Here is a 26935-nt window from a genome sequence, read left to right on the forward strand (position 1 = left end):
AACAAGCTAGTTCCGATTAACTATATAGTTGCTTTGACCATCCTTAAAATTGACTATATTTAGCCAGGTAACGATACCTAGAATCATAGATTAAAAATAGGTCCTGTCAGGGAATCGATCCCAATAGCAAAACATCAACTTTAGACAATTTGACACCCACTGATCACAAACTGACAAATTGACATTTGCTTATTATATGACATAATGAATGACAAAATGACATTACAAATTCGTAATTTTAAAAAATCAATATCTATTTATTGTTACTATTGTTTATCCCTTTTTTGTAAACTGGAGTAATATAAAATAAATTAAACATGTCTCAGATATATACGAGGACTGGAGATAAAATTCAAGATGAAGTAAGAATATTATTTTCCAATTTAGTTATAAACTTTAACTAACCTTTACTGTAACATTCAATAGAATTCATGTTTTATTATAAATACAATATCATTACAATCATTTACTTTCAATAGAAATATTGTTACATTATATCTATTATTTTTATTAGTGAATGTAAAATATTACTTATTTGATATTATTATAATGTTTATTTAATTAATTTAAATATCAATAAATGAGGGAAAAGTCGTCGATAAATTCCGCTGATAAATTTCATTTAAGGATGGGTCAGGAATGAATGTGACACCCCAAGAGGAAAAAAACACTCAGTGAAATAGTTTTTTTCTTATAAAATTTTGAAACTATACCTTAAAATGAAAAGTTACTAAATTGTCCTAAGTATGGAGTCACACCTTGTACTTAATGTATAAGAGGTTACTACTACTTCTCACTCCCATTGAGTCTATGGAAAAAGTGCAAATTATGAAAATCCAGAATTTTTAATGTTGGTGTTTAGTGTTGATAATGAGTAGGTACTATTAACAATAAAAGATTCAAGTCAAGCTAAAAATATCACTATAACAACTAGCCATAAATAAGTCTACAATACTCATTAATTTTTCATTTTAAAAATTGGAATGTGTAATTTATTCTCATGGTTTTTGTAAGCTGTTTGGGGATAGGGTAAGTATACTGTGTGGATATAGAAAACATTTATTGGTTACAAAACAATTTCACATGAGAAGTAAAATGACTATAAATATAGAATAAAAAAATGACCAAACAGTTCCTATCTCAGCACTAAGCCACCAACAGCAACCACATCTCTCTGATACTAGCACTGATATTCTGACAAATGTCCCACACTTGACTAATACAAATAAATAATGTAAAGCACTGGATTGATGTAAATGACTCCATGAAATCTCTTAGTAGACTATTAGTCATAATAAAATCTGATAGTGTATTAAATTTCTCATATCATGTTTAATGTCCAAATTTAAATAATATACCAAAATTAATTTAAAAAAAAAAACTAAATATTTTTTTTATACCACTTAGAATGGCAAACAATTCACTATTAATATAATAAATATTTTAGAATATAATTTTTATTTTTAAAAATTAGTTATATAAATTTTTTAACAAAATACCAATTTACCAGAGGAAGACTTTCTACAAAAGTCGTTTGCTTGGGTACCTCTGTTCCATTCTTGTTTCAACCGTAAAGCAGTTGTGTTTGCATGGCGGTGTTTCGGTTTGAAGAATAGGATATGGTGTGAATTTACTGGGTACGGAGAAATAACACATGAGTCCTCAGGAATGGCAACGCATTGGGGTTATCATGGGCGAAACAGTATACTCTGTTATGTCCATTGTACTGCTCATATCTATAGGCGACAGTTACCACTTTCCATCAGGTGGGCCGTCAGCTTGTTTGCCATTCTAAGTTGTATAAAAAAAATGTATAGTGAGAATTTTATGTACTTTATTGATGAAGACTTCCAGATTAAGTAGAAATATAGTGAGTTTATTAAATTCCCATTATACAATGCAGAGACAAGTATTTCATTGTTTTTGAAGAACATTACTCTTCTACAAATTGTTCTAATAAATAACTAGGAACTGATCAGATATGTATTATTACATTTATGAAAGACTAAAACCATAGACTTTGTGTAACAGACTTCACTTATTTTCCGATACTATTGAGTATTAATTAAAAGTAGCATCTAACTTTTATACCATTTTTATATTATTTATATTTAAAATATAATAAAATAGTCATTTATTCTGCTCCAACAATATTAGCATTTAATACATCTTTGTATTTATTTAAGTTTTAAATTTTAGTAATCACATTTTTGGAGTGAGTCTCCCACTTTTCGTTTCACATATCCATGTTTAGAGCTGTCCTCATTGATATTGTTCCATTTTCCATCACTAGCGCATCTGTCTACCGTCTGTTGGGTCGACCTCTCGTCCTTTTCTTACCCCTTACTCCCCGAATTTATTTAAAATAGTCTAAATAAATACAATATTTCATACTTATGGTAATGAATACGAGTTTTCACTCTCAATTTCATCACATTTAGAGTACTGATAAAAAAAAGCTATTTTAAATATCTTAGTTTTATGTCGAGTCTAAAAAATAATTTTCTTTGCCTTAAATCAGGGGTTCCCAAACTTATTTTATCTACTGCCCACTTTGAGAATAGATTATTTTTTAGCGCCCCCATTTTTTCACCTACTTAAAAATCACTATTACTTCAACATCAACAAATCATCCCCTAAGCCTCTACATAACGCCTCCATTTTTTTTCTGGGTCTCTTACCGCCCCCCCTTAGGCCTGCAGCGCCCACAAGGGGGCGTTATCACCCACTTTGGGAAAGGCTGCCCTAAATTTATTAGTTCTATAAAAAAACTTGACTCCTTTATGGGTAAAATTTTGAATCTCCTGTGTTACTAGTCCCTGTAGATATACGGAATTGTCTGCTTATCTTTTTTATTTAGACAGGTTAATTGATATAGTAACATAATATCATAAATAGATAATCATTTAAGCTATCTTTTAAAACTCAATTGTCTATATCTATTATATTGCTAAAATAAGTTATTTCAATTTTTAGCATTCTGAACCAAAAATACAAAAGGGAACCTTATAATGCAATGTGTCTGTCCATTGTCTGTCACAGTGCTATATTTCAGAAACTACACATACCATCGATTTGAAATTTGTAATAGTTTTAGGCCCTGTTGACACACCTTTATTGCCAAAGAAACAATTGAAAATTTAATTTAGTTTCTTTGTTAGAGATGTATGAAATTTGAAATAGAACTCGACGCAATAGGTGACTGCCCTTCGTGAGGGGGAAGGAATTATTAGTAATGCAGACTAGCAGTCCCATTGCTCGCAATATACTCTGTCAAGTCGACCTCCATGTGATTCCCCCTGGAAACCATCTTAAACAATTCTTGTTGAATTCGTCACGATGGGCTAACTGACTTGTTTCATCCTCACCTATCATCCTTCGTTGGTGCTCCGCCGGTGTATAGCACGGGTGGGGTTACCATTCCATTATCACCCATTAAAAAAAACCGATCACGAGGACGAAGTTACGGGTGAAATATAGTTCATCCATGAAAAAAAGTGATTTAAATGAGGGAACTTTGAAGTTTATAAAGTTAAATATTCTATTCATATCTTATTAATATAATAAATACAAAAGTTTGTAAAGATGGATCGATATTTGTCACATTTTTACGAAAAAACCACTAAATGGATTTGTATTAAATTTGATACAGGATAGGTTATATCCTAACTTAGCATACAGGATAGTTTATGTACTAATTCACGTAGATGAAACCGCAGTATACAGTTAGTCTTAAATAATAAAAATATACAAATAAATTATATTTATATTAAATACCAATATCATTATCAAGTCAATTTATAGAAATTTGTGTGCATATTTAAATAAATTTTTATTTAAATTTAAAAAAATATAAATAAATAAGTATTAACAAAATATTTTATATACGAAACCCTCGGTATGTCTATTTAGAATGAACAATACTATTAATGTGTTATCAGTTAATGATAAAATTCAATAAAAATTAAATAGATAATATAATATCAACAATGTCAAATACAGTGTGTCCTTTTTTTCAGATTAGATTACTAAAACTGTATTGTTTACAGTATGCGCCTATTAGTCACAGAATGTTGTTATATATTTATTTGTACAGATGATAGGTTCAGATTCGTATTGTGTACGAGCTATGTATATGAGAAGTATTCTTTAATACATTTATAATCATTATTCCTATAGCCGTCTGAACAAGTAGTTGTGTCTGTACGCATAATGTTACAACAAGTGTTAAATAAAAGACAAAGTGTTAATTTGAATTTTTATAAGATGCGTTTAAATAATGGTTGTAATTTATCCAATGAGGAAGTATGTTGCATTTTATTCATTTAATTAATACATGTTCATTATAATTATAAACAATTTATGACCTTACAAATAGGCGTAGAGAAATAATAATAATATTAAAAAATATATAAAATTATAGTTGATTTATATATGGTCATATGAAAATCAACACAGCCTGTCTTACGTCTCATTACTTTGTAATTAGAAATGTACCTATTTATGCCGGCTATTTTAAAAACTATTGTTTTGCCATCTAATTGTCTTTTTTAAGAGTTCTTATATTAATTTTAATTTTTTTTAATATTTCTCATATTCATGGTATAGTTATAATTTTATTATATTTGTAACTTTAGACGTTTTTAAAAATGGTTTCTCAATACTCTTAATAATTTTTTTTAACTGTAAGGCCTATTTTTAATTGTTTATAATTATTATTGTTTTAGAAAATTCTACTGCCGTTTACATATATTCAGCAAGTACCAGGCAAGCAGATTAGAACAAAGCTCACATCAGCTTTCAACTACTGGTTAAAAGTATCTGACGAAAAATTGCGCGCCGTGGGAGAAATTGTTCAAATGCTGCATAATTCGAGTTTACTGTATGTATTAAAATGAACTTTTTCTTAATAATTTTCCATATGAATCTTTAAACATCGTGTTAATGAAAATAAAGGAATGTAATGGATCATACATGGTTGGATGAATGTTACTCTTTTAAGCAAGAACTACTGTATGGATTTGAATATAATTTAGTAAACGTAGTTATGAAGGACATAGGATACTTTGTGTATTAATTCACGAGGTTAAAGCCGCTGGATACAGCTAGTGTATTATGAATATGAGTGCGACTTAATTTATCCTCTCTGAAAAAACAACTGCCTTAACATCTGAACATCGGTTCATGAAAATCGCGTTATGAAATATAGTAATAATATTTCATACCCAGAAGAAAAAGCTTTTTTTTTTATACAACTTAGAATGGCAAACATGCTGATGGCCCACCTGATGGAAATTGGTAACCGTCGCCTATAGACATGAGCAGTACCATGGACATAACAGAGTATACTGTTTCACCCATGATACCCCCCATGCGTTCCTGATTCCATGATTCCTGAGGACACAGGTGTTATTCCTCTGTACCCTGTAAATTCACTGCCATTATTAATCACATGATTAACCACAGAATCGATGATATCCAAGACAACTCTATCCTACGACGCGGCATCCCAGTCGCTCACTCTATATACGGAGTGGCCAGTACCATCAACGCGGCCAACTACGTTCTGATCATTGCTCTAGAGAAAAGTTTACAGTTGGGACACCCAATGGTAAGGTTGCTTTTTTTTTTTTATATTACTACAATAGGCAAAGGTAGATAAGCTGACGGCCAAAATAACATTCGGCGATATCTATGACAAGTCATAGATATCGCCAAATATTATTTTTAAAACACGAGTTCATTTTTAGGGTTCTGTACCTCGAAAGGAAAAACAGAACCCTTATAGGATAACACGCGTATCCGTCTGTCCGTCTGTGTGTCGCATCCAGTTTGCTCTGAAACTACTGGACGGATTGAGTTAAATATTTGTTTGTATAAGACTAGTGACAAACCCTGCCTTTACACGGTTTTTTCTTAAATAAAATGTAGTTCATTTTATTCGCCGATATTGCACGTATAACTTTCTATAGGTAAAAGATTTTTTAAACCAGTTTAATATTTTTGAGTTTTTTTCAAATAAAATTATACGATATGATGATAGCAAATAAGCTAATGGATCACTCGATGAGAAGTGGTAACCGTCGTCCATACAAATTCAAATCATCTTTATTGAAATAGACTTGTTTACAAGCAATTTTAAATCGTATTTTTTTTTTTTTATTTTACTGCAGTGTTCGGAAGGTTGTTATCTATTAAGAAGAACCCGCAAGAAACTCAACAGTTACTCTTTGAAATGTCTGTTAACATTATGTGTATTTATTTAAATGTACTATGTCTACATACACATAAACAGTACTCCAAATATGTAATTAATTGTGCCAAAAAAATTGCAGGCGACGGCGGTGTACACGGAACAATTACTGGAACTACATAGAGGGCAGGGTATGGAGATCTACTGGCGAGACAACTTCCAATGTCCGTCTGAAGAGGAATACAAAGAGATGACCATCAAAAGTAAGGCATGTTTTGTATTATAAACTTTTGTAACATTCAAATTGCTCTGCAAAATATCTCCAGGGGACTGAGACATAGGTTTTTAATGGATCATAATGGAATTGTTGTACGGACGAAATTGCGGTTAAAAGCTAGTAACTAATAAAGTCTGACGTCATCTTGTTTATATTTTAAAGCAGCTTTAAAAAGGACATATTATTTATCTGTCATAAAGCAAAGTTCAGTGTTATTTCCATTAACATGTCCCTTCTAATTTTGCACTATCTGTCGATTTGGATTTACCTGCGTTTTCTCTACACTGTTTCTTGCAAAAATTACTATTTCTTATTAGTTAGTTGCTGGACGCAGTTTTATTATGTGATTTAGAATTGCAAACAAACTGATGGTCCACATAATAAAAAGTGGTTATCGTCGCCAATAGACATGAATGGATATAACAGTATATAACTGTATCGCCCGTAATAGCCTTCATGATTCCTGAGGACTAAGATGTTATGCCTATACACCCTGTAATTTCATTGCCATATCCCACCCTTCAAATCGAAACACAGCCATGAAACAACTGCTTTACGACAGAAACACGAATGGGACAAAAGTACCCCAGCGAATGACTTTTGTATAGTCTCTCTCTCTGGTAAATTGAACCTTTGGTTTAATAAGTCATATATTTTTAATACATATGTTCATTTGCGTACAGAAATACATTAATTGAACGAAATAAAAAAAATCCTTTTACTTCTTTATTTGTCTTCTTTTCAAACCGGGGGGGGGGGGGGTTGTTAATAATGCGCACTACCAGTCTCATTGTTAGCAATATGCCCAAAAAGGTCAACCTCCACATAGTCCCCCCTGGAAACCATCGTGCTGAATTTCAAATGAATTCATCACGATGGGCTAATTGACCCGCCAGTGTATACCGATAGCGCAGGCGGGGTTACCATTCCATTATCATTCATTAAAAAAAAATACGTGATTACCAAATTTCATGACGTTTAGTGGAGCCAGTATGGCGCCAAGAGACAAACATACTTGTATACTTACATTGTATTGTATTGTTAAATCTTTATTTATTTATTTTTTTATTTAATTATCATACATAAATGCATTAAAAAAATTTGGATTTTTAATACCACTTAAACCTCTTGGGCTTGTGTGTGATACTTTACATTCGGTTCTCATATATCACTATTTACATTACAGTAAATAAGCTCTCAGTTTAAATTTTATGTTTTTGACAGTGATATTGTTTCGCAAGTCGGTAGGTAGAGAATTTATTAATCGCGGTATAAGGTAGGCGAAGGAATTGTGCATAATTCACATTGAACACTGATAAATGATTTAATATACATTTTTAGTAAAGATTTATATCATTAATATTTTAGCATACTGTTATATGGAAAGTACATATACAGTACAAATATATAATAAAACTGCTTACATCACACATTGTCGTTATCACCATTGACCTCAATGTAACGCGAAACTACATTCCTTCGTAAACCATTAATAGAGAAACAGGTCACATTGAATTGAACTGCAGGTGCGAACATTCCTATTTCTTTGTAATTATTTTAAATCAATAAGAGTGTTTATTAAATTTTAATTTAAAAAAAGCCGAGTCCTGTCCCTCCCGTAACAGTACTCTACAAACAGCCACTAACAGCCCTATATCTCAGCAATAAACGCTATTAATTTGGAATTTAGAATAATTTTCAATCGACTTCAAAAAGGTGCTCCTCAATTCGGTTCTAAGATTTTTATTCAGTTCTAAGATAAAATTCTAAGTTCTAAGATTTCGAAAATTCTTTTTTATATATATATATATATATATATATATATATATATATATATATATATATATATATATATATATATATATATATATATATATATATATATATATATATATATATATATATATATATATATAAAAGTAGTATATATATATATATACTACTTTTACTAGAAAATTGTCAAGATCGGTTCAGTGCTTTAGTTTTTACATATATTAAAGTAACTGGTTTACTAAAATGTAAAAATGTCCACCCGTGCGACGTCGGGACGGACCGCTAGTGTTTAAATAAATTTTCATCTAAAGGAACAACAAAACCTGTTTACAAATTATTTTGTGTATGTATTTCAATATTCAAATGGTATACGTAAGCAACAGTTACATGTGTTATTTGTTCGTTTATTAACTATCCACGTATGTAATATTCAAATTGTTCTTTGTTTCTTTTTTACATTATAGTAAAAATAATTACATTTCAAATGTTATTATTTTAAAGCGGAAAATTTACATATTTGTCGGTCAAACCAGAGAATTTTATTTGCTTAGTCTCTGCTTAGACACATTTTTTTTATTTATTTCTTTATGAATGGTATTGGAATGGTAACCCCGCCTACGCTAACGTCATACACTGGCGGGGCATCAGTATGATGAATGATGGTAAATGAGAATGATAAAACACTTCAGTTAGTCCATCATGATGACTTAGATGACACTTGGAATTCAGCACGATGGTTTCCAGAGGGACCACGTGGAGGTCGACCTGATAGGGTATGTTGCTGGCAATGCAATTAGCCTTATTTTTTATAACTTGTATTACGAGGTGACATACCATTTGATGAAAAGTTGTAATTATCGCCTGTAAAGATAAACAGGTACCATATGCATCATTAGAGCACATAAAATGACTTGACCACTTGTTTACCATAAGGGTAGGGAAGAGTTTATATACCCAACCAGGTCGACCTTCACGCGGTCCGCCCTGAAATCTATATCGTGTTTAATTTCTGATGACTTCGCCGTGATGGACTAACTGATCTGTTTTCACTCTCATCTATCACTCTTCACTGGTGCCTCGCTTGCGTATTCTGTTAATGCAGGCGGGGTTTTCATTCTATTTTTACCATAAACATAACTTGTTTATCATTAAAATTGTATAAAAAAGGACTTATATTTTCAGCTGACTTGAAAATGAAGGAGGTTCTCTGGAATTCGGTTTTATTTTTTTATGTGTTTTATGTATACTCTCAGTTGTACATAAAAAAAACATATTTAAGAATACATATATACTTTTTTTAACCGGCCAGACCTCCCCCTCTGGAAAATTATCATAAATGCACCAATTGGTATGAAGAGACAACACCATAGTCTTAAAGAATAGTACAGATTATAAATTTTAATACAACACTAATATGGGAATGGTAACATATGAAGGGTACTAAGTACCTCTGTCCCATTCATGTTGCAACCGTGATGCAGGTGTGTTTGCATGGCTGTGTTTCGGTTTGAAAGGTGATATATGGCGTGAATTTACAGGGTACAGAGGAATAACACCTGAGTCCTTAGGAATGGCAACGCATGAGAGGTATCATGGGCGAAACAGTATACTCTGTTATGTCCATGGTACTGCTCATGTCTATAGGCGACGATTACCACTTTCCATCAGGTGGGCCGTCAGCTTGTTTGTCATTCTAAGTAGTATAAAAAAAAGAATATTCTGTGGTATCTATGGTGCTGTATCTACAGCTTGTTTGCCATTATAAATATAAAAAATACTCATTACAGAAACCGGTGGCTTGTTCATGCTTGCCATCAGACTGATGCAGCTGTTTAGCGAGAACAAATCGGACTTTAGCAAGTTGTCTGCCATCCTGGGCCTTTATTTCCAGATTAGGGACGATTATTGCAATCTATGCTTACAGGAGGTAAGATGTATATGTTTTTTTTTTTATTGCGTAGTTTTGTACAGTTTTATCTGTAATATATAATAGTATTAAGTGCAGGTGTGAAATGATAAGTTATCACTTTATTATGCCATCAAGTGTATTAAATATTAAAAAGGTGTTTTTCTTTTTGCTCTGAAATGTCAAACAGGTTGAAGTCCACCTGATCGAAAGTAGCCACATTTGTCTATATATGTCAACCATATGCTATAGAAAATATACCCATCATTTTGAACTTATTGTCTCCCATGCCTTCATCCGCGTACATGAAGTATTCTATATGCTAAGTGTAGGATATAGCCTAGTCGTGTACCAAATTCCATTCAAATCCAATTAGTGGTTTTTGCATGAAAGAGTAACAAACATCTATCCAGAGGGACTTTGTACAAAATTCGATTGCTTGGGTACCTCTGTCCCATTCGTGTTTCAACCGTGAAGTAGTTGTGTTTCCATGGCTGTGTTTCGGTTTGAAGGGTGGGATATGGCGTGAATTTACTGGGTACAGAGGAATAACACCTGAGTCCTCAGGAATGGCAACGCATGGGGGTATCATGAGCGAAACAGTATAATCTGTTGTGTCCATGGTTTTGCTCATGTCTATAGGCGACGGTTACCACTTTACATCAGGTGGGCCGTCAGCTTGTTTGCCATTCTAAGTTGTATAAAAAAAAATATTATATTAATAGGATTATTTAAGGATGCATTCTTAAGTAATTACTTACTTTTCTAATTAAAATACTTGTATAAACAAATATTACTTCAATGTCAATTAGTTGCTCGGTTTATCCTTAAGTTTTTATCTGTATCTATTCTAAATTAATATCCGTTATGAACATTGTGGTTAATTATCCTCGTTCCTATATTTGTGAACTATTTCTCAGCTAACTTTAAAAATGAGTTTGTCAGATCTACTGTATTTTTTTATGTTTCTACAACGTATCAAAATGCAAAAAAAGTCAAAATTCACCAGAGGGCAACTACAAAAGCTGTTCATACCTATATTGGTTTGACTCGTTTTTCTGCTGCGAAACAACTATTTCACTACAGTAACTTTTTTTTTATACAACTTAGAATGCCAAACAATCTGACGGCCCACCTGATGGAAAGTGGTAACCATATATATATATATATATATATATATATATATATATATATATATATATATATATATATATATATATATATATTCCTCTGTACCCAGTAAATTCACACCACATCCCACCCTTCAAACCGAAACACAGCCATGCAAACACAACTGCTTCACGATTGAAAACGAATAAAAAATTTAAGTTGTATATATTTTTCAAAGTCTAAATCATGGTAAATAAAAATTTCTCAGATCTAATGTATTTTTTTATGTTTCATGCAACCTATCAAAATGCAAAAAAGTCAAATTTCACCAGAGGGCAACTACAAAAGTTGTACATACCACAAATCACTTTCCCTTTAAACTTAATCTTGCTGGTAACTCTGTTTGAGTCATAGATTGTTATTTGCTCTTCTATTACAGTTTATTGTTTGATATAGCAATATTGTATGTATACAACAATATATGTATGTTTATATTAGTCTAATTATTATATATAAAAATATCAAGTATTGCTCAATTTTTCCTCTATTCTATAATGCACCGCCTACTTTTTTCTCGGTTTACCCAATATTTAACTAGTAGAGAGCGCTGTCCGGTGATAAGTCCGCCAAATGTACATGGAATATGACTGTGCATTAAAGTTTAAATAAATAAATATATATGAACAGCTTGTTTACCATACTCAATGGCATAAGAGATCGATAGGTGTGCTCCCATGATTGTCCCATACCTATTTTGTAAATTAAAATAGTTATTTTGTTTATGAAGCAAAATTTGTAATTACTAATATTAAATTAAATATATTTTAGTATTCAGAGAACAAAAGTTTCTGCGAGGACCTCACTGAAGGCAAGTTCAGCTTCCCGATCATCCACGCCATCAGGAACCAGGAGGGCGATAACCAAGTACTCCGTATCCTTTACAGTGCATCTATATTGTTGTTATATTTAGTTTTGTTCAGCTATTAATTACTAAGAGAACTTATGTTATAAAAAAAAAGTATTTTTTTTTTATATGGATTTACAATTTATTCTGGCAGAGTTGTAAAAGATTACAGGTGACTATGAAGACGGGTCAGCTACCGCCATCTTTTCCATGGATTGATGGTGGGGGGGGGCATAGATCAACCTGTCGGATAGTTTGATGATTCGCTATTTTTCATTAGTATTTAGTTTGTTTTGACAATTTTTTTTTTATTCTAAAAAGCAAACTGCAAATTAAATTTGTAAATTATGAATAGATTGAATAAAATACAATAGTAATTTGATTCATACACAGCCCGAAAAGCAAAGGGATGTGGGATCTATTCCTCGCCATTATTTTTCCAACCTATAACAAATGAATACTGGATTAGACTTAAAAATATTCTCAAATTGTAAATTTGTCATTTTCATTGATTCCTTGTAATTGTTTTTAAAGTATCCAACGTAAGTGCAGTTTTTTTAGTTCAAAGTATTCTTTCGAATTGCACTTTAACATTAGTTAAGTAACCTTAACAAATAATCAGACATACTGCGCCAGCGCACCCGCGACGTGGAGGTGAAGAGGTACTGCATCTCGCTGCTAGAGCGGCTCGGCAGCTTCCGCTACACGAGGGATACGCTCATCAAGCTCGACGCTGAGGCTCGAGCCGAGGTAACCATCGAGCATAGAACATTTCACAAATAACATGTTAAATTTTGTAAGAAATCACAGGCACCATTGCTATTTGTCTACGTTAGAAAACTTCCACAAGTAGCAGACAGTGAAAATTTCACATATTGTCTTTGCGTTCTGATATTTATAGTAAATCCGTTTATAGTAAAATTAAATCGGATACACACTTGAGTGGACGCGATCCAAAGCACACTGATCATAAGTCATAATTATTACGTCATTCTCAATAGTAAATAGTAGCAAGTGCACTTCTTACTCTTATTGTGATTTCTTTTTTAATGGATGAAAATAGATTGGTAACCCCGCCCGCGCTATTGATATACGCCGACGAGGCACCAGTGCAAGATGATAGGTGAGAATGAATGCAGGTTAGTTGGCCCACCATGATGAATTCGACAAGAATTAAACATGATGGTTTCCAGGGGGAACCACGTGGAGATCAACCTGAGAGGGTATATTGCCAGTAATGCTATTAGACCCCATTACTAACAATCCCTTTCCCCCCACTATTGTGATGTTAGGTCATTGTATATGAAGAAACTTGTGATTTTTGCTAAAATTACTATAATAATAATTGTCATGCTGTTACTTCAATCGCCTATGATACTCTGTATTTTTTTTTTGATGGCTGAAAATGGTATGGTAGCCCCGCCTGCGCTAACGGGATACGCTGGCGGAGCACCAGTGAAGGGTGATAGATGAGAATGAAAACAGGCCAGTTAGCCCATCACGATTAATTCATCTGGAATTAACCATGATAGTTTCCAGGGAGAACCGCGAGGAGGTCGATCTGGTTGAGTATATTGCTAGCAATGGGATACTCAGTCTCCATTACTAACAATCCCTTTCCCCCCATACTCTGTATTATCAAGAACGAGACAATGGAAATCTGAGAACAAAACCCAAAATACAAAGAACCAAACCTGGGTGTCAGTTGCGCAACCTTATTTGCGGAAAGCAAAATGCCCACGATGCTGTCACAAATATTCATTCACTGTTATTAATTATCATTTAATGAAAAAATTAAAAATAAATGATAATGAATAAAAAGTAACAACATTTTTCAAGTAGCTAAGTTTTAAATCGGTTATTTATTACAATTGTTATATTCTAGATCGCGTCACTGGGCGGTAACCCGCAGCTGGATGCGTTACTGGACGAGTTACTGAGCTGGCGACGAGACAACGCCCACAATAACGGTTTCGACAAGCAGTGAATTGGCCTACGATCTTAAACAACACTTAAACATCGAACTGCGTATCGGACCAACGGCTAACAACCAAGACATCACAATTCGAACTATCGAACAAGTAATTTATTACTGTAGGTAGTAGAAAATGTGTAGTGATGAATTTTACTACCAAATGGTAGTAGAATTTAAGGATTTTTTTTTATTAGATAAAAAACGGAATAGTACCCCTCCTGCATTGGTGGGATTCCAGTGAGTAGTGATAGGTGAGGTTGAAGGTAGATCAGTTATGCCATCGTGATGAGTTAATTGACCACTATGTTTTCCATGGAGATCACGTGGAAGTCGACCTTTTAGCTGAATTGCTAGTAATAGGATCGCTAGTCCCTATTACTAACAATCCCTGCCTCTACTTTGTAATAGTCGGTCTTGGTCTGTAAGCTGATGGTCCCTTAACAGCTTTTACGTTAAATCAATGTGTTTTGTACGTATGTTATTTATTTATCACTAAACAACGATGATTAGGTGGACACTTGCTTCGCAGTTGCTTAGATAGAAAGTAAAAGTTGTACAATTCTGACACCAGGTGGCGTCCAAATCGTAAACAGTTGTCATAGGTACAGTTGTGTTTATTTAAATTTACTTAAATTATGATTTAATTATTGTGTATGAATTATGTGCTCGTGAATAGTGTCATCTCCGTTTGGTTTTATACTTCTTTCCCTTATTCTTGAAAAAGTAAAATCTATATGCGATATTTGTCACTTTCTTTCAAGTTATAAAGCTTGCTTGAAAGAAAGAGACAAAATTCATGAATAAAACTGTTGACGTAATTATGCGTAAAGTACGCAGCCATACTACGTTAGGTGCGTATTAAACTAAATGTACACAAATGTATGTCGCAATCACTTGGGCTTAATTATTTTTAATTAGAAGATACTAGAAAATATAATTATAATACATTAAAGGTTATATATATATATATATATATATATATATATATATATATATATATATATATATATATATATATATATATATATATATACGCAGATGATGCGTAAAATGGAACTCACATTTTGTCCATAGATAAAATTTCCCTTTGTGTTAAAGAATTTGTCCACGCACTAAAACGAAAATGATAGCATACAGTATGTTTTCAGAAGAGAAAGCTCAGGGTATGGAATGTAACATCCCTGTCGAGGTTTCCCCAAAAACTATGGGGTATGAGCTTCTAAAAATTTTAATGCCATTATGGTTTTTTCAAAGTCGGTAACGCGCACGTGACATACCTAGTGTTGTAGACATCCATAGGCTACAATAACCGTTTACCATCAAACGAGCTGTGAGCCTGTTTGCCACTTTTGTGGTATAAAAAAGAAACTTGCAACCGACACGTATTATACAAAGGGATATTTTATCCATAGTCCGCGCAAATTTTTCTTCAATCCAAATCAGAATCTATTCCCTTAAATTATTGTTCATAATCACTTATTGCCTATTTATTTATAATGTAGAAATAATTATATAAAACAATAAAAAATTACATTTATAAAAATTCACAGCCTTCCAAATATTCGCTCGCTGTCGCTACCCAGCGTATTTGGGACACTAAATATTACAAATAAATATTTAAATTTTAGCACAATCAACTATTATTAATTGATTGTTGAAACAAATGCAAATATCAACGCCATTTTAATCTTATGCCATACTTCGTAATATATTTTATTTGAATATTCTTCGAGATGTACTTAATAGTGTCTAATGCATACAATTATTTAGCGGGACGAAATAATATGATCTAACTTATTAATAGGTCCGTCCGACAAAACATCTAGTAATTTAGTATCATCATCTAGTAAGAAGACACTCAGAAGTTCTATACACAGATAGACATTTTGTAAAACAAGCAAGAAACTATCAGTGTTGACAAAAATATATATATAAAAAATAAATAAGGATAAATTCATCTTGATATGGACATATCAAAAGAGAATTTTGGTTAAAAAGATTATAATATTTTTAACGAATGAAAAATCCTTTAATTAAAGTACCAGATAGATAGGTACTCGTTATTTTATTGTTTCCACCAAAAGATTACAATAGTAAACTTATTATAAATACAAACAATTACAAGAAGTAATCACAGTGAGAAAACAATAGGCGACCTTATCGCTATCGGACGACTTGATAGTAAATAAAATTAATTGGTTATGGAAAACAGTAGAATCGTAAAAATGTCAACCAGTGCTTAAAATTACGTTTATTTGAATAAAAAGTGTTTCTACTCTGATTGTATGAGAGATGTGTAAGTTGTATAAAAGATTGAATTAATTGTTTAAACGATTGATAAATTATATAAAAGATAAGTAATTGATTAATGATTATGCATTGTGTCAACCGTGAATGGGTTATATAAAAGATTATATCGTCATAGTCGTAGAATACTGACGGATCTTTATATGTAATATTTGTCAGATCCGTCGGTATTCTACGACTATGACGATATGTAATGATATATCGTCATAGTCGTAGAATACTGACGGATCTGACAAATATTACATATAAAGATCCGTCAGTATTCTACGACTATGACGATATGTAATGATATATGTGATAATACAAATACATCTGAGGCAGAGGAGAAAATAATTCGAATTACGTTTTCATTTATACAATAATTTCTGTGTAATAATTGTAATTAAAAATACAGTTAAAACAATTATAATTTTTCAATAATATTTATCTATTCATTTGAAAAAAAAAATTGAAAATTAATTATTAGTAAATATCTGGGACGTGCTAGGGTAACTAAGAGATACCATATAAGTATGAGCGTTAAGAAGAGAAAATTCAACACGTTTGGACTTGATTTACACGACGCCTGTATTGGTCTGTCTCGAGTTTGAACTTAAACCGACATAAAAATTACACTAATTTGACTGTTGTTAATTTAATTTTGCATAATAGCATATTAACCCTTTACACTCCGGTCTAGTAACTCATAGAGAATACCATTAACTCATTAATTTGACAATAATTTATTATAATGTAAACATTATAGACATATCGTCAACACTATAGGATAAACACAGACGGTTTCGTTTACCTAAGTGTTAAGGGCGCTGAGTCAGTAAAACAAGCGTGTCGCCGTAGCCGCGACAGTGGATTTAATGTTAGAATTTTAATGTCGCAAATATGGCAACAACGGAGTGCAAAGGGTTAATATAATATTTTTCAATAATGTGTGCTTTGTTTTGGATAGAGATTTAATTTATTTGTATTTTAGTGGATTTTATAACATTATTGTTTGTAAACGTTTATAAAATTGAAGCGGGCGCTTAGTTTTGATTTTGAGTTGATCTCTAAAAAGATTTATATAATTTTGTCTAAATGTTATATTTTGTATTTTATATTCTAATACTTAAGTATTTAGATGTAATAATAACTTGTTTTATTTGGAGTATTATTCTATCCTAATAGTTGCCTCAATCAAAAATATATCTGAATGAGAGCGGTTAAGGTTTATATTTGTACTTATTAAAATTAATTCTATATTATTAATTAAATGAGTAACATTTGCTTTTTGTGCCATTGTTAACAATATATTTGTTAGATTGTAATTGAATTTACAATTTACAAAAAAAAAATTATTACAAATTTGTAAAATGTTCCTATGAACAATACATATAAATAAAACACAATGCTAATTTTAATAATTGTATTCATACAGTTATGAAATTATTTTGTACATAACTACTATTGATGATATATATACTGCTGTCTTTTTTTAATGCATGATAATGGAATGGGGGCTACCATAACATCGCCTGCGATACCGGTACACGCTGGCGAGGCACGAGTGAGGAATGATAGGTGAGAATGAAAAGGGAATGAGCTAAACGACCTGCAGTTAGCCCATCGTGATGAATACGCCTTAGATTCAGCACGATGGTGTCTAGGGGGGGGGGGCATGGAGTTCAACCCTGATATGTTATATTGCTTGCAATAACACTTGTAGTCCATATTATTAACAATCCCCCTCCCTTCCTCCTATACTGCTGAGTTGCCATATTCACAGCAAATAATATCATTCCAAAGAGCTTATTTACAAATCGGTTTAAATAAATATGAGTCCTTTTTTTTGTAAAAACCATGAATAATTATTATCCACATATGTCTATGCTAGGAATAGTTGAAACAATCCTCAAAAGATACTTACTCCTAGCGGGCGTTCATTAATTTTAAATAATTAAAATTTATTTATCTAATGCATATATACATATACTTAGTATACAGTTTTAGAATCCAGTGAACTAGTACTTAGAAATTCCCAAAAATATCCAATTTCGACAATAAAATATAATAAGTACACACATACTTGGATAAATGCACGATGATGTATTAATTCGCTTTTTATTTATTATGTTTTTATTATAAAATATTTCTATGATTATAGTTTGCGCCGGCGCAGAACAAATCAGTTATCTATTTATAAATAAAAGGAAGAAAAATAATGGGCATTCTGTAACGTCATATCTCTAAACCTATGTCTGAACTTTCAGTTTTATATGACAGCGAAATCTTTATTCTAAGAAAAATAGACAGATACTCTTTATTGTTTCCTCAAAAAGATTAAAATAGTATACTTATTATAGATACAAACAATTAGAAGAAATAATGACAGTGAGAAAACAATGGATGGATCAATATGAACTAAATTTTTTAATAGATTTAACTCAAGACTAATATAAATTTAGTTTATAGTGACCGATAAAATAGTAATTTAGTGAAACTATCAGATATAAAGAGAATTGGTGCTTCAGAATCGACCTCAATGAAGTCGATTCTTCAATACCATTCTAATCTCTAAAATTAATATTTTTATTTGATATTGCAACTAAATTTGTATAATTGCATCATAACTGTTTGTAAAACATTAATTCTCTGTGCTCGATATCATATCAGTTATAATATTTGCTAATGTTTGTGATTATTGTAACTTAAATCTATTAGAAATTCAGTTCATATTGCTCTTTTTATTGAAATAAATTTTTATTCATTCATTCATTCATTCATTCTCTTTAGATTTAAAATCGATTAAAATTTTAGAAATGACAGCACTAAATCGATCCCATCTTTACATTGTTTTAGGTCGGCACAGCATGTTGCTTTAGCCTCCTATTATATTTGTGACCACTCATTTTTGTGATGTATCGATTCTAATAGCAATTTGAAATCGTATTGAATTTACTAGTAGATAGAATTAAACTTTTTGAAAGCAGTTTAATTATGCCTCACATATACGAAACGATTATAATCGATCATTGCAATAATTATTGTAGCGAATTATTGTAGCGAATATTGCAATAAGTATTCGATTTATAAAGTCGGATGACGAATAGTACACGAAGTGATAAAACGTTCCGTATATGGCGGGTATTAGAAAAATTATAGATGTCGCTTTGAACAGATGCGTTTAAATGGAATTTACTAATCTTGAAACCTCTTATTACGTTATTTCTTGTGCATTTAGTGCACTTTTAATACAATTATGTAGATATATAACTTAAAACTTTTTAGCTAAAAACTAAAGGCTTTATATTTTATTTAAGTACAAAACCCGAAGAACATCGAAGTGGAAGATGTTCCGTCTAGATTTTGATCTTGAACTTGTACAGTACCACTTTATATAAGTCATGATCTCTAAACACGAGTGGGATGTGTTTCTGCCGCGAAGCAGCTATGCTTTCATGCTGTGTTTTGGTTTAAAGTATGGGTCATAGCAGTGAAATTACACGAGAATTACTATGGACATGACAGTGTCATTTGCGGTGACCATGATGCTGTTCATGTCTATAGTTGTCACTTTCCATCAAGTGTGTCGTCAGTTTCTTTGCTATTTTAAATATCATAAAAAAGTAGGTGCTTATTTAGAACCTAAGAATAAAGTTGTGAAACCGAGTTTAATGGATATGGTAGATAACAATATAATTTCCTAATTTTTGCCTAAAATTGCATTCACTTTGCTTCGTCGGTTCTTGCAATTAATGCTTATTGTAGTTTATATCATTGCAATTCTTGTAAAATATGCAAGTATAGAAAACATTGCTCTGCTACCAAATTTTCCAATGTCACAATATTCACTAGACGACTATGCTACGATTTTAGTATAACTAGTTAATAGATGAATTAAGGAGTTAATACAACTTTGATCACCGCATATTTATCGCTTAGTGAATGCGCCTCGCGAATTAATTTGGTAGTTTTAATAAAAAAGAAAATAAGCTGTAACTTAATTTTGTTTGTATTATGTATAGATATTATTGTTTTGTATTGTTTTGCTTTTAAAATAATATTATTTTTCATATTGATTTTTATTTCTTTACAAAATACCTCTATACCCTATCTTAGCTATATTAAGATGTCTTCCAAATTATGACAATAAAATATTATATCACGGTGTGAATTTATCGTTAATTTATTATAGTGGAATCGAGTAGGTAAAGTAGCAATTACTCACGATAATTACACCAAAACATGTTACCAAGACATATCTATTGGATCAAAATAAAGCTTTGTGTGCATTCTATGAGTTTTATTTATATAAATAATTTTGGTTCCTTATATCGCAATTTATAAACATTGGGGTCGATTCTGAGGGTCCATTTCTCTAAATCTTTTAGTCTAATATTTTAAGGTCATAGTATCGCAACATTTCTATTTTTAGGGTCATCATAAACTCAATAACTTTGACTTAAATCTTTGATATGACTTTTTTTGACTTGAATCTCAATAAATTTGACTTAAAAATTTAGTTGATAACTTCCTTAAAATTGTATTTTAGAAATAAAGTAATAACGCCTCAGAATCGACCCCGTTCTTTGCCATTATCGTTGATGGACATTCTGGACTTGAATTTTAATTAAACAAAAAATAAATACTGTTGTGAATTAGTAAATAAAAACACGTGTCGTAGACAATGTGAAGGATTATAAATTCGCGGACAAAGAATTTCGTCCATGAAATACTAAATCCTCCATCCACGCGGATCTGCACTGATTTAAGTGGGGTGTAAAAGTGAAGATTGACAACGATCATTACTTGCATACATATTATTACATACATATTATTACAGTCAACATCATTATATCAACCTTTAATTGTCCACTACTAAATAGGTCTCTCTTGGGACATTTTGCCAGCAGTTTACACAGTTGCCAGGAGTGGCAGGCTTTGGTGCTGTTTTAAGAGGAACGCTGTTACCTATCCCTCAATCATTAAATTCCTTTACTCGTCTCTTAGAACACCCACAGGAAAGAAGAGCTGGACCATACTATGTCGGGACCACACAGCATAATTATAATACACGGTCTTATTTATAGCAATAACTACCAAAGCCCTGTCTTGCAAACAGGAATATAACAATAGTAAATAAAAGATTGTATGACGTTTATGTACTTTATTTGCTTTTTTTATATATTTGTCACAAACTACAGAACTGCGACTCTACAAGTCGAGAATATGATTGGATCAAAATGCTCCTGAACCCAATATCAACATATAAATAAAAACTATCGTTACAAATAAATGTTTTATATTAAAAATTTCTTTCATAAATCGTCGTCACATAAAATAATACATTTAAAAATCTAAATACATTATACAAATAGTAGTTCAACCGTAAAATGTCCACTAATCGAAAATTTACCGAGTGCCTTTTCCCTTTTATTGCGTATTAGTAAGTTAGATTGAAAAAAGGGCTATTTTACGAAGTGTACATTCTACGAATGAGCGTAAATAATCTCTCTTAACGAAACTAAAGACGAAAAATCGAAGCAGTATTTTTAAATGGAAAAACATTTGTTTATCACAATGTTACTTACTTCCCCAGTAGATTCACAATCAAATATACAAAGAGTTACATTTAAAGATAAGCAAATATTTTAGTTTCAAGAAAGCAAAAGGTCGGTGAAGGAAGCTAACTTGTACATCGATAGCCCTCGCAGTGCAATGTCATTCAGTGAAAACCTAAGATCTTAACCCTGTACTCAGGGTAAGTATACGATATTAGAAAAATTGAATGAAAATAATTAGTAAAGTGGTAAACTAGTCTATTGGTAGATACGTTTTCGCCACAGTACTTTTGAGAAAGAAAAAACTCCGAACGTTTTATCCCTTTTTATCTCAAGTACATGATGGCGAGAGAATATCTATTACTCTTTACGCTGTCAAACCAGTAAAATAAAAAAATATTACGTAAAACCATCCAAAAATTTTGTTAAATTATGAACTGTGTTTACAGGCGTATTTAAGGAGGTAGGGGACAGGTTTGATGACCATCCCAGGATACGAATGGAGCTTTTAGCTATGCGCAGCAGGTTTGATAACATTAAAATTTTTCTAATATTGTACAGTACCTATACAAATCCTTAATTCTCTTACAAAATAAGGAACACCTACATGTCAAAGGCACGTCCCAAATTGCTAATAAACCTAGTGCTTTATTGAAAAATAGTTAACGTTATTATCCATTGATACATAACATGGCATCTCATTGTTTGCTAGAGGTTACACGAGTCACATATAAGTCACAGTGAATCGTATCAGAAAAAAAATTGTCTCACAAATAAAACTAGCAACATTAGGTATCTTTTTTAATTAATATATTAAAACATTAATAGCCACTATCAGTCAAGTTAAACGAGTCATTTATTTACATATAAAAAACGTAAGAAAAATAAAAAATATATTCTTTTTAAAATCACTTGAGAGCTATTTGATTTCATCATTGATTTATTATGTCTGTACAGACTTACGTATATATATATATATATATATAAAATCCATCTAATGACTCAACATATATGAATAAAAACATTGTTTTTTTTTTATTATTATTTTATCTACAACAAAACGTATTAACTTTATTATTTGTATATTGATAATAAATCATAAATTTACATTTCAATCGTTTTTGTATATTTAAAATTCATCCAAATTTACAGCATTGAATGTGACCAAATTAAAAATATAAAAGCATATAACAAGAGAAGCATGTTTTGCATTAATGGAATGTGCACATCTATAAAATATATTACAATTTATTATAAGTAGTAAAATTAGATTTCATTAGCACACTAAAATAAGAATTAACATTATAAACATGCATATTCGATCACTCTATGAAAAGATATTGTCAATTTATTCTCTAAGAACATCTTATGTATTTAAATTTAAAAAATCCAAATAAAAATGTATATATATAAATCCAAATATATATATATATATATATATATATATATATATATTAAAAATGAGCTCATATTTTTTTAGTACTAATCTAGTGTTGGTCCTGCCATCATCTAGTTATTTTTGTAATATTATAATGTCGCCAGTTGCCATTAATAAAAAATAAAGTGACAATCCTTATCCACGCACAACATACTATCGCCACGTTTACATTTTTTTTTAATAAAGGTTTTTGTGATTGTGTAGGTTGATAACTATAAAGAACAGTTTGATAACACTAATAGTTGCATTGCTTTGACGTTTATCAATGGCCAAGATTAAAGTACAATATTCTATCTCCCTTTAACCACGGCGGTAAAAGAGAGATGGCTATATGTGAGAATTATTTAGTATTGAATGGAGACAAATATTTTTATTTTCAATTTGAATCTAAGCGACGATTTATGAATCCAAGACTCATGGCAAGATATAAAAACGCATTACATCCATAAATTGTACAATCTAACATGATTATTACAAATATTGAAATTTACTCTTAAAATGTACGTTGAACAGTATACAGCGAACGCTTGCACTAAGGAAAAGTTCATAGTATAGCATCACTAACAAAAGCACGCTTACACATTACTAAGGGGCATATTACACTATCGAATATACACACTATATAGCATATATATATATATATATATATATATATATATATATATATATATATATATATATATATAATATCCTAGTCATAAATAAAGATTAGGAAAACATTTTTTTGTAGAAAAATGTTCTGATATTCAAAATATGACTAAATGAAAAGATTGGCAGTTGTCAAATGAAAAAGAAAAACATTTAAAACTATAAAATGTAAGTTGGCCACTGTCAAAAGAAATTCCAGACAATCGTAAAAGGGTTAGGCTACAGTCAAATGAACCCATCTAATCAAAGAATGCAGTGTGCCTTTTATTTCAACTTTAATCGGTAATAATCAACTTAGATACTGGTACAACCCATAAAACAAACTAGACATAGTCATATGTCTGATAGTGTAATACACCCCTTATGAACCATACCACAAGGAGATAGGGTTCAAAACGTAACATTTGTGTTGTGATTACCTAGTACACTATACTACACATTCACAAATACCAATGCGTCAAAGCGGAGGGGCCAGCGAGCGGGCGCGGGGCGAGGAAACCGCCAGCTCAAGGGATCCAGCCCACCACGTAGCTGCGGCTGCGCGTGAACTGGGTCAGGCGGCGCACGCGACCACCTGTATGCACGAGCCAATGGAAATTAACACTTGCTGTTATCACAATAAGGAGCATCGTTGGAACTGTAGATCGATGTAGATAAGACCTTTCGACAATGAAGATAGTCATAGTTCTCAATTGTCAATATATCTTTTTACGAGGATAGGGTTTCTACCGACAAGCTTAAAACCAAATGAAGATTGAAATTTGAAGTCACACTACCTCTTACATTATCTTCTATCTCGCTTCAACGTAGCGTCATAACCTTTAATTCTATTATTCATTCATGTTTGTAATCAAAGCACAATATTCATTTAGTTTCAAGTTTTTTCATTTTTAATATACAGGGAATTTGTCGTAAAGAGCAAAGGCAAACCCCAACGATAGTTTTAATGAAACTGAACAATTTGCCCCAAGAAGAACTTAATGGATCACGTGATCGAGTGGCTTGTATAAAAATTTCAAAAAATTAAAATTGAGTTATTAAATAAACTTTATTGTTTCATGGATACTACCACTGAGTTTTGGCTGGCTACCCTTTACGAGTAACCCTATGTATTTACTCAAAAAGTTCTCTGCGACTGGCCGATTCTAATTCAACTTTTACTTGAGATATATTTATGAAGTATCTCACGCCTTTAGACCTTTAGTACAAACGGAAATAATGCGACGAAGGAAAAATCGATGGTTTCCATTATATTCGTTTGCCTCGCTAACAATATAAAAAAATAAACCAGTGAACATTCTACAGTATTTATCTATAAGGTATAAACGAAACTGGCATCTTTTTAAATATTCGATTCGATTCGAAATTCGATTTTCTCGAGTCTTTTTGAGGAATATACCCACTTTCACTGCTCAAACTTTATAATAAATAAGATATACCTACGATAGGTTATCCCGTGGAAGTTGATAAATCGCAATAACGTAAACATTCGTGTTTCGATCTGAATAGTAATGTAATACAATCTTTGACAAAAAAAAAAGATATTTAATAAGACTAGTCACCCTTATATAATTAAACATTTAAAATTAATATTTTAATTTTGAATACTGATCTAAAAAGTTCTAAAATTAAATTTCTTAGTAATTAGTAATAAATTAGTAATTTTTTGAAAGTAAATTTCTCCTTTTCATTTAAGAGTTTCCTCTTGTCAATATATTATCTGCCAGCCAGCTCCATTCCAGGGCATATCTTTGACCTCCTTATACTAACATGACACTTAGTGTTTCCTAAAAGGTTTAAGATAAAAAAATAACGACAGGAAAGTACTTATATATAGCAATAGGTCTAGGTTATATTACACTCTACTAGTTAGAAATCTATACTAATATCTCTGATCAATTTTAATAGAGAATATTAATACAAATATATTGAAATAAGCAATAATAATGATAGCAGAAATCTATGATTAGTTTTATAAGGGATAAGCATAATTACTTATACTCGAAAATAGTACAACAAATTGTTTGTTTGTTTGTCACAATACAAACATGTTTATCTATTATTATTAATATTAAACTAAGTAACTACAAAATGTAGAATTAATTGAAATATTAGATATAAAAACACATGATTAATCTATATTTTTTAATAAAAATCTAAAATTTATTTTTAGATATCTGTCCTCATCCGTGGAAACTATGTGTAGTTGAACAATATTTAATCCAAGTGTTATTAGTATAAATGGGTACAAAATGCGTCAACAACAAAACATGCAATATGTACAAAATGTTAACCATAATGCCCCATTGATTCAAATGTGTATATTTAAATAGATATATTATAAGTTGTACTTTGAAAATTTTTTCTATACAATGTAGAATGGCAAACAAGCTGACGGTCCACCTGATGGAAAGTGGTAACCGTCGCCTATAGACATGAGCAGTACCATGGAAATAACAGAGTATACTGTTTCGCCCATGATACCCTCCATGCGTTGCCATTCCTGAGGACTCAGATGTTATTCCTCTGTACCCAATAAATTCACGCCTTCAAACCGAAACACAGCCACGCAAACACAACTGCTTTACGGTTGAAACACGAATGGGACAGAGGTACCCAAGCAATCGACTTTTGTACAAAGTCTCCCTCTGGTAATTATTGGTTATTGACATTATTTTAAAATGTTTCTGACTAAGAAATGGGTTTGAAATTTCGTTAATGTAATCTATTTCGTTGTTTTAGGAATGTATCGCTGTTTGATATGCGTTTTTGTGTATAAGTAATTAAAACATTAAATTAAGTTACAAATGACAACGCGAACACAGGAATATTGTAATATTCAGATAATTATCACTGTTACATTTTAG

At 31.4% G+C, this 26935-nt stretch overlaps 2 protein-coding genes across 3 annotated transcripts in view; one reads left to right on the plus strand and one right to left on the minus strand.

Annotated features, from left to right (window-relative positions):
• Positions 1 to 207: 207 nt before the first annotated feature.
• LOC113513507 (terpene synthase) lies at positions 208 to 18331 on the plus strand. 2 transcript variants are annotated; one of them, XM_052893351.1, is made up of 8 exons: positions 208 to 362; positions 4728 to 4882; positions 5467 to 5611; positions 6336 to 6456; positions 10031 to 10170; positions 12088 to 12190; positions 12786 to 12913; positions 14049 to 18331. In XM_052893351.1, exons 1-8 carry the CDS (start codon positions 318 to 320, stop codon positions 14148 to 14150), a joined length of 939 nt encoding a protein of 312 aa, XP_052749311.1. In that variant the 5' UTR covers positions 208 to 317; the 3' UTR covers positions 14151 to 18331. The 2 variants fall into 2 exon arrangements, with proteins under 2 accessions (XP_052749311.1, XP_052749310.1); XM_052893350.1 differs by lacking the exon at positions 208 to 362 and adding an exon at positions 4104 to 4305.
• A 5887-nt stretch (positions 18332 to 24218) lies between these two features.
• LOC113515667 (tropomodulin-1) overlaps positions 24219 to 26935 on the minus strand; it is a 55166-nt gene continuing 52449 nt past the window's right edge. The window contains exon 11 of the mRNA XM_052893354.1: positions 24219 to 24642. Within this exon, the coding sequence (XP_052749314.1) occupies positions 24501 to 24642 (142 nt within the window). The 3' untranslated portion in view covers positions 24219 to 24500. The remainder of the gene's footprint in view (positions 24643 to 26935) is intronic.

This window comes from Galleria mellonella, unplaced genomic scaffold (genome assembly GCF_026898425.1).
Source record: "Galleria mellonella isolate WM207_F2 unplaced genomic scaffold, CSIRO_AGI_GalMel_v1 utg173, whole genome shotgun sequence".
NCBI lineage: Eukaryota > Metazoa > Arthropoda > Insecta > Lepidoptera > Pyralidae > Galleria > Galleria mellonella.

Coding starts and splice junctions, on each gene's coding strand:
- LOC113513507 (XM_052893350.1), top strand. CDS start 4,213: ATGTTACAACAAGTGTTAAATAAAAGACAAAGTGTTAATTTGAATTTT. Junction 10,171..12,087: donor GCAATCTATGCTTACAGGAG/GTAAGATGTATA, acceptor AATATATTTTAG/TATTCAGAGAACAAAAGTTT. Junction 12,914..14,048: donor ACGCTGAGGCTCGAGCCGAG/GTAACCATCGAG, acceptor GTTATATTCTAG/ATCGCGTCACTGGGCGGTAA.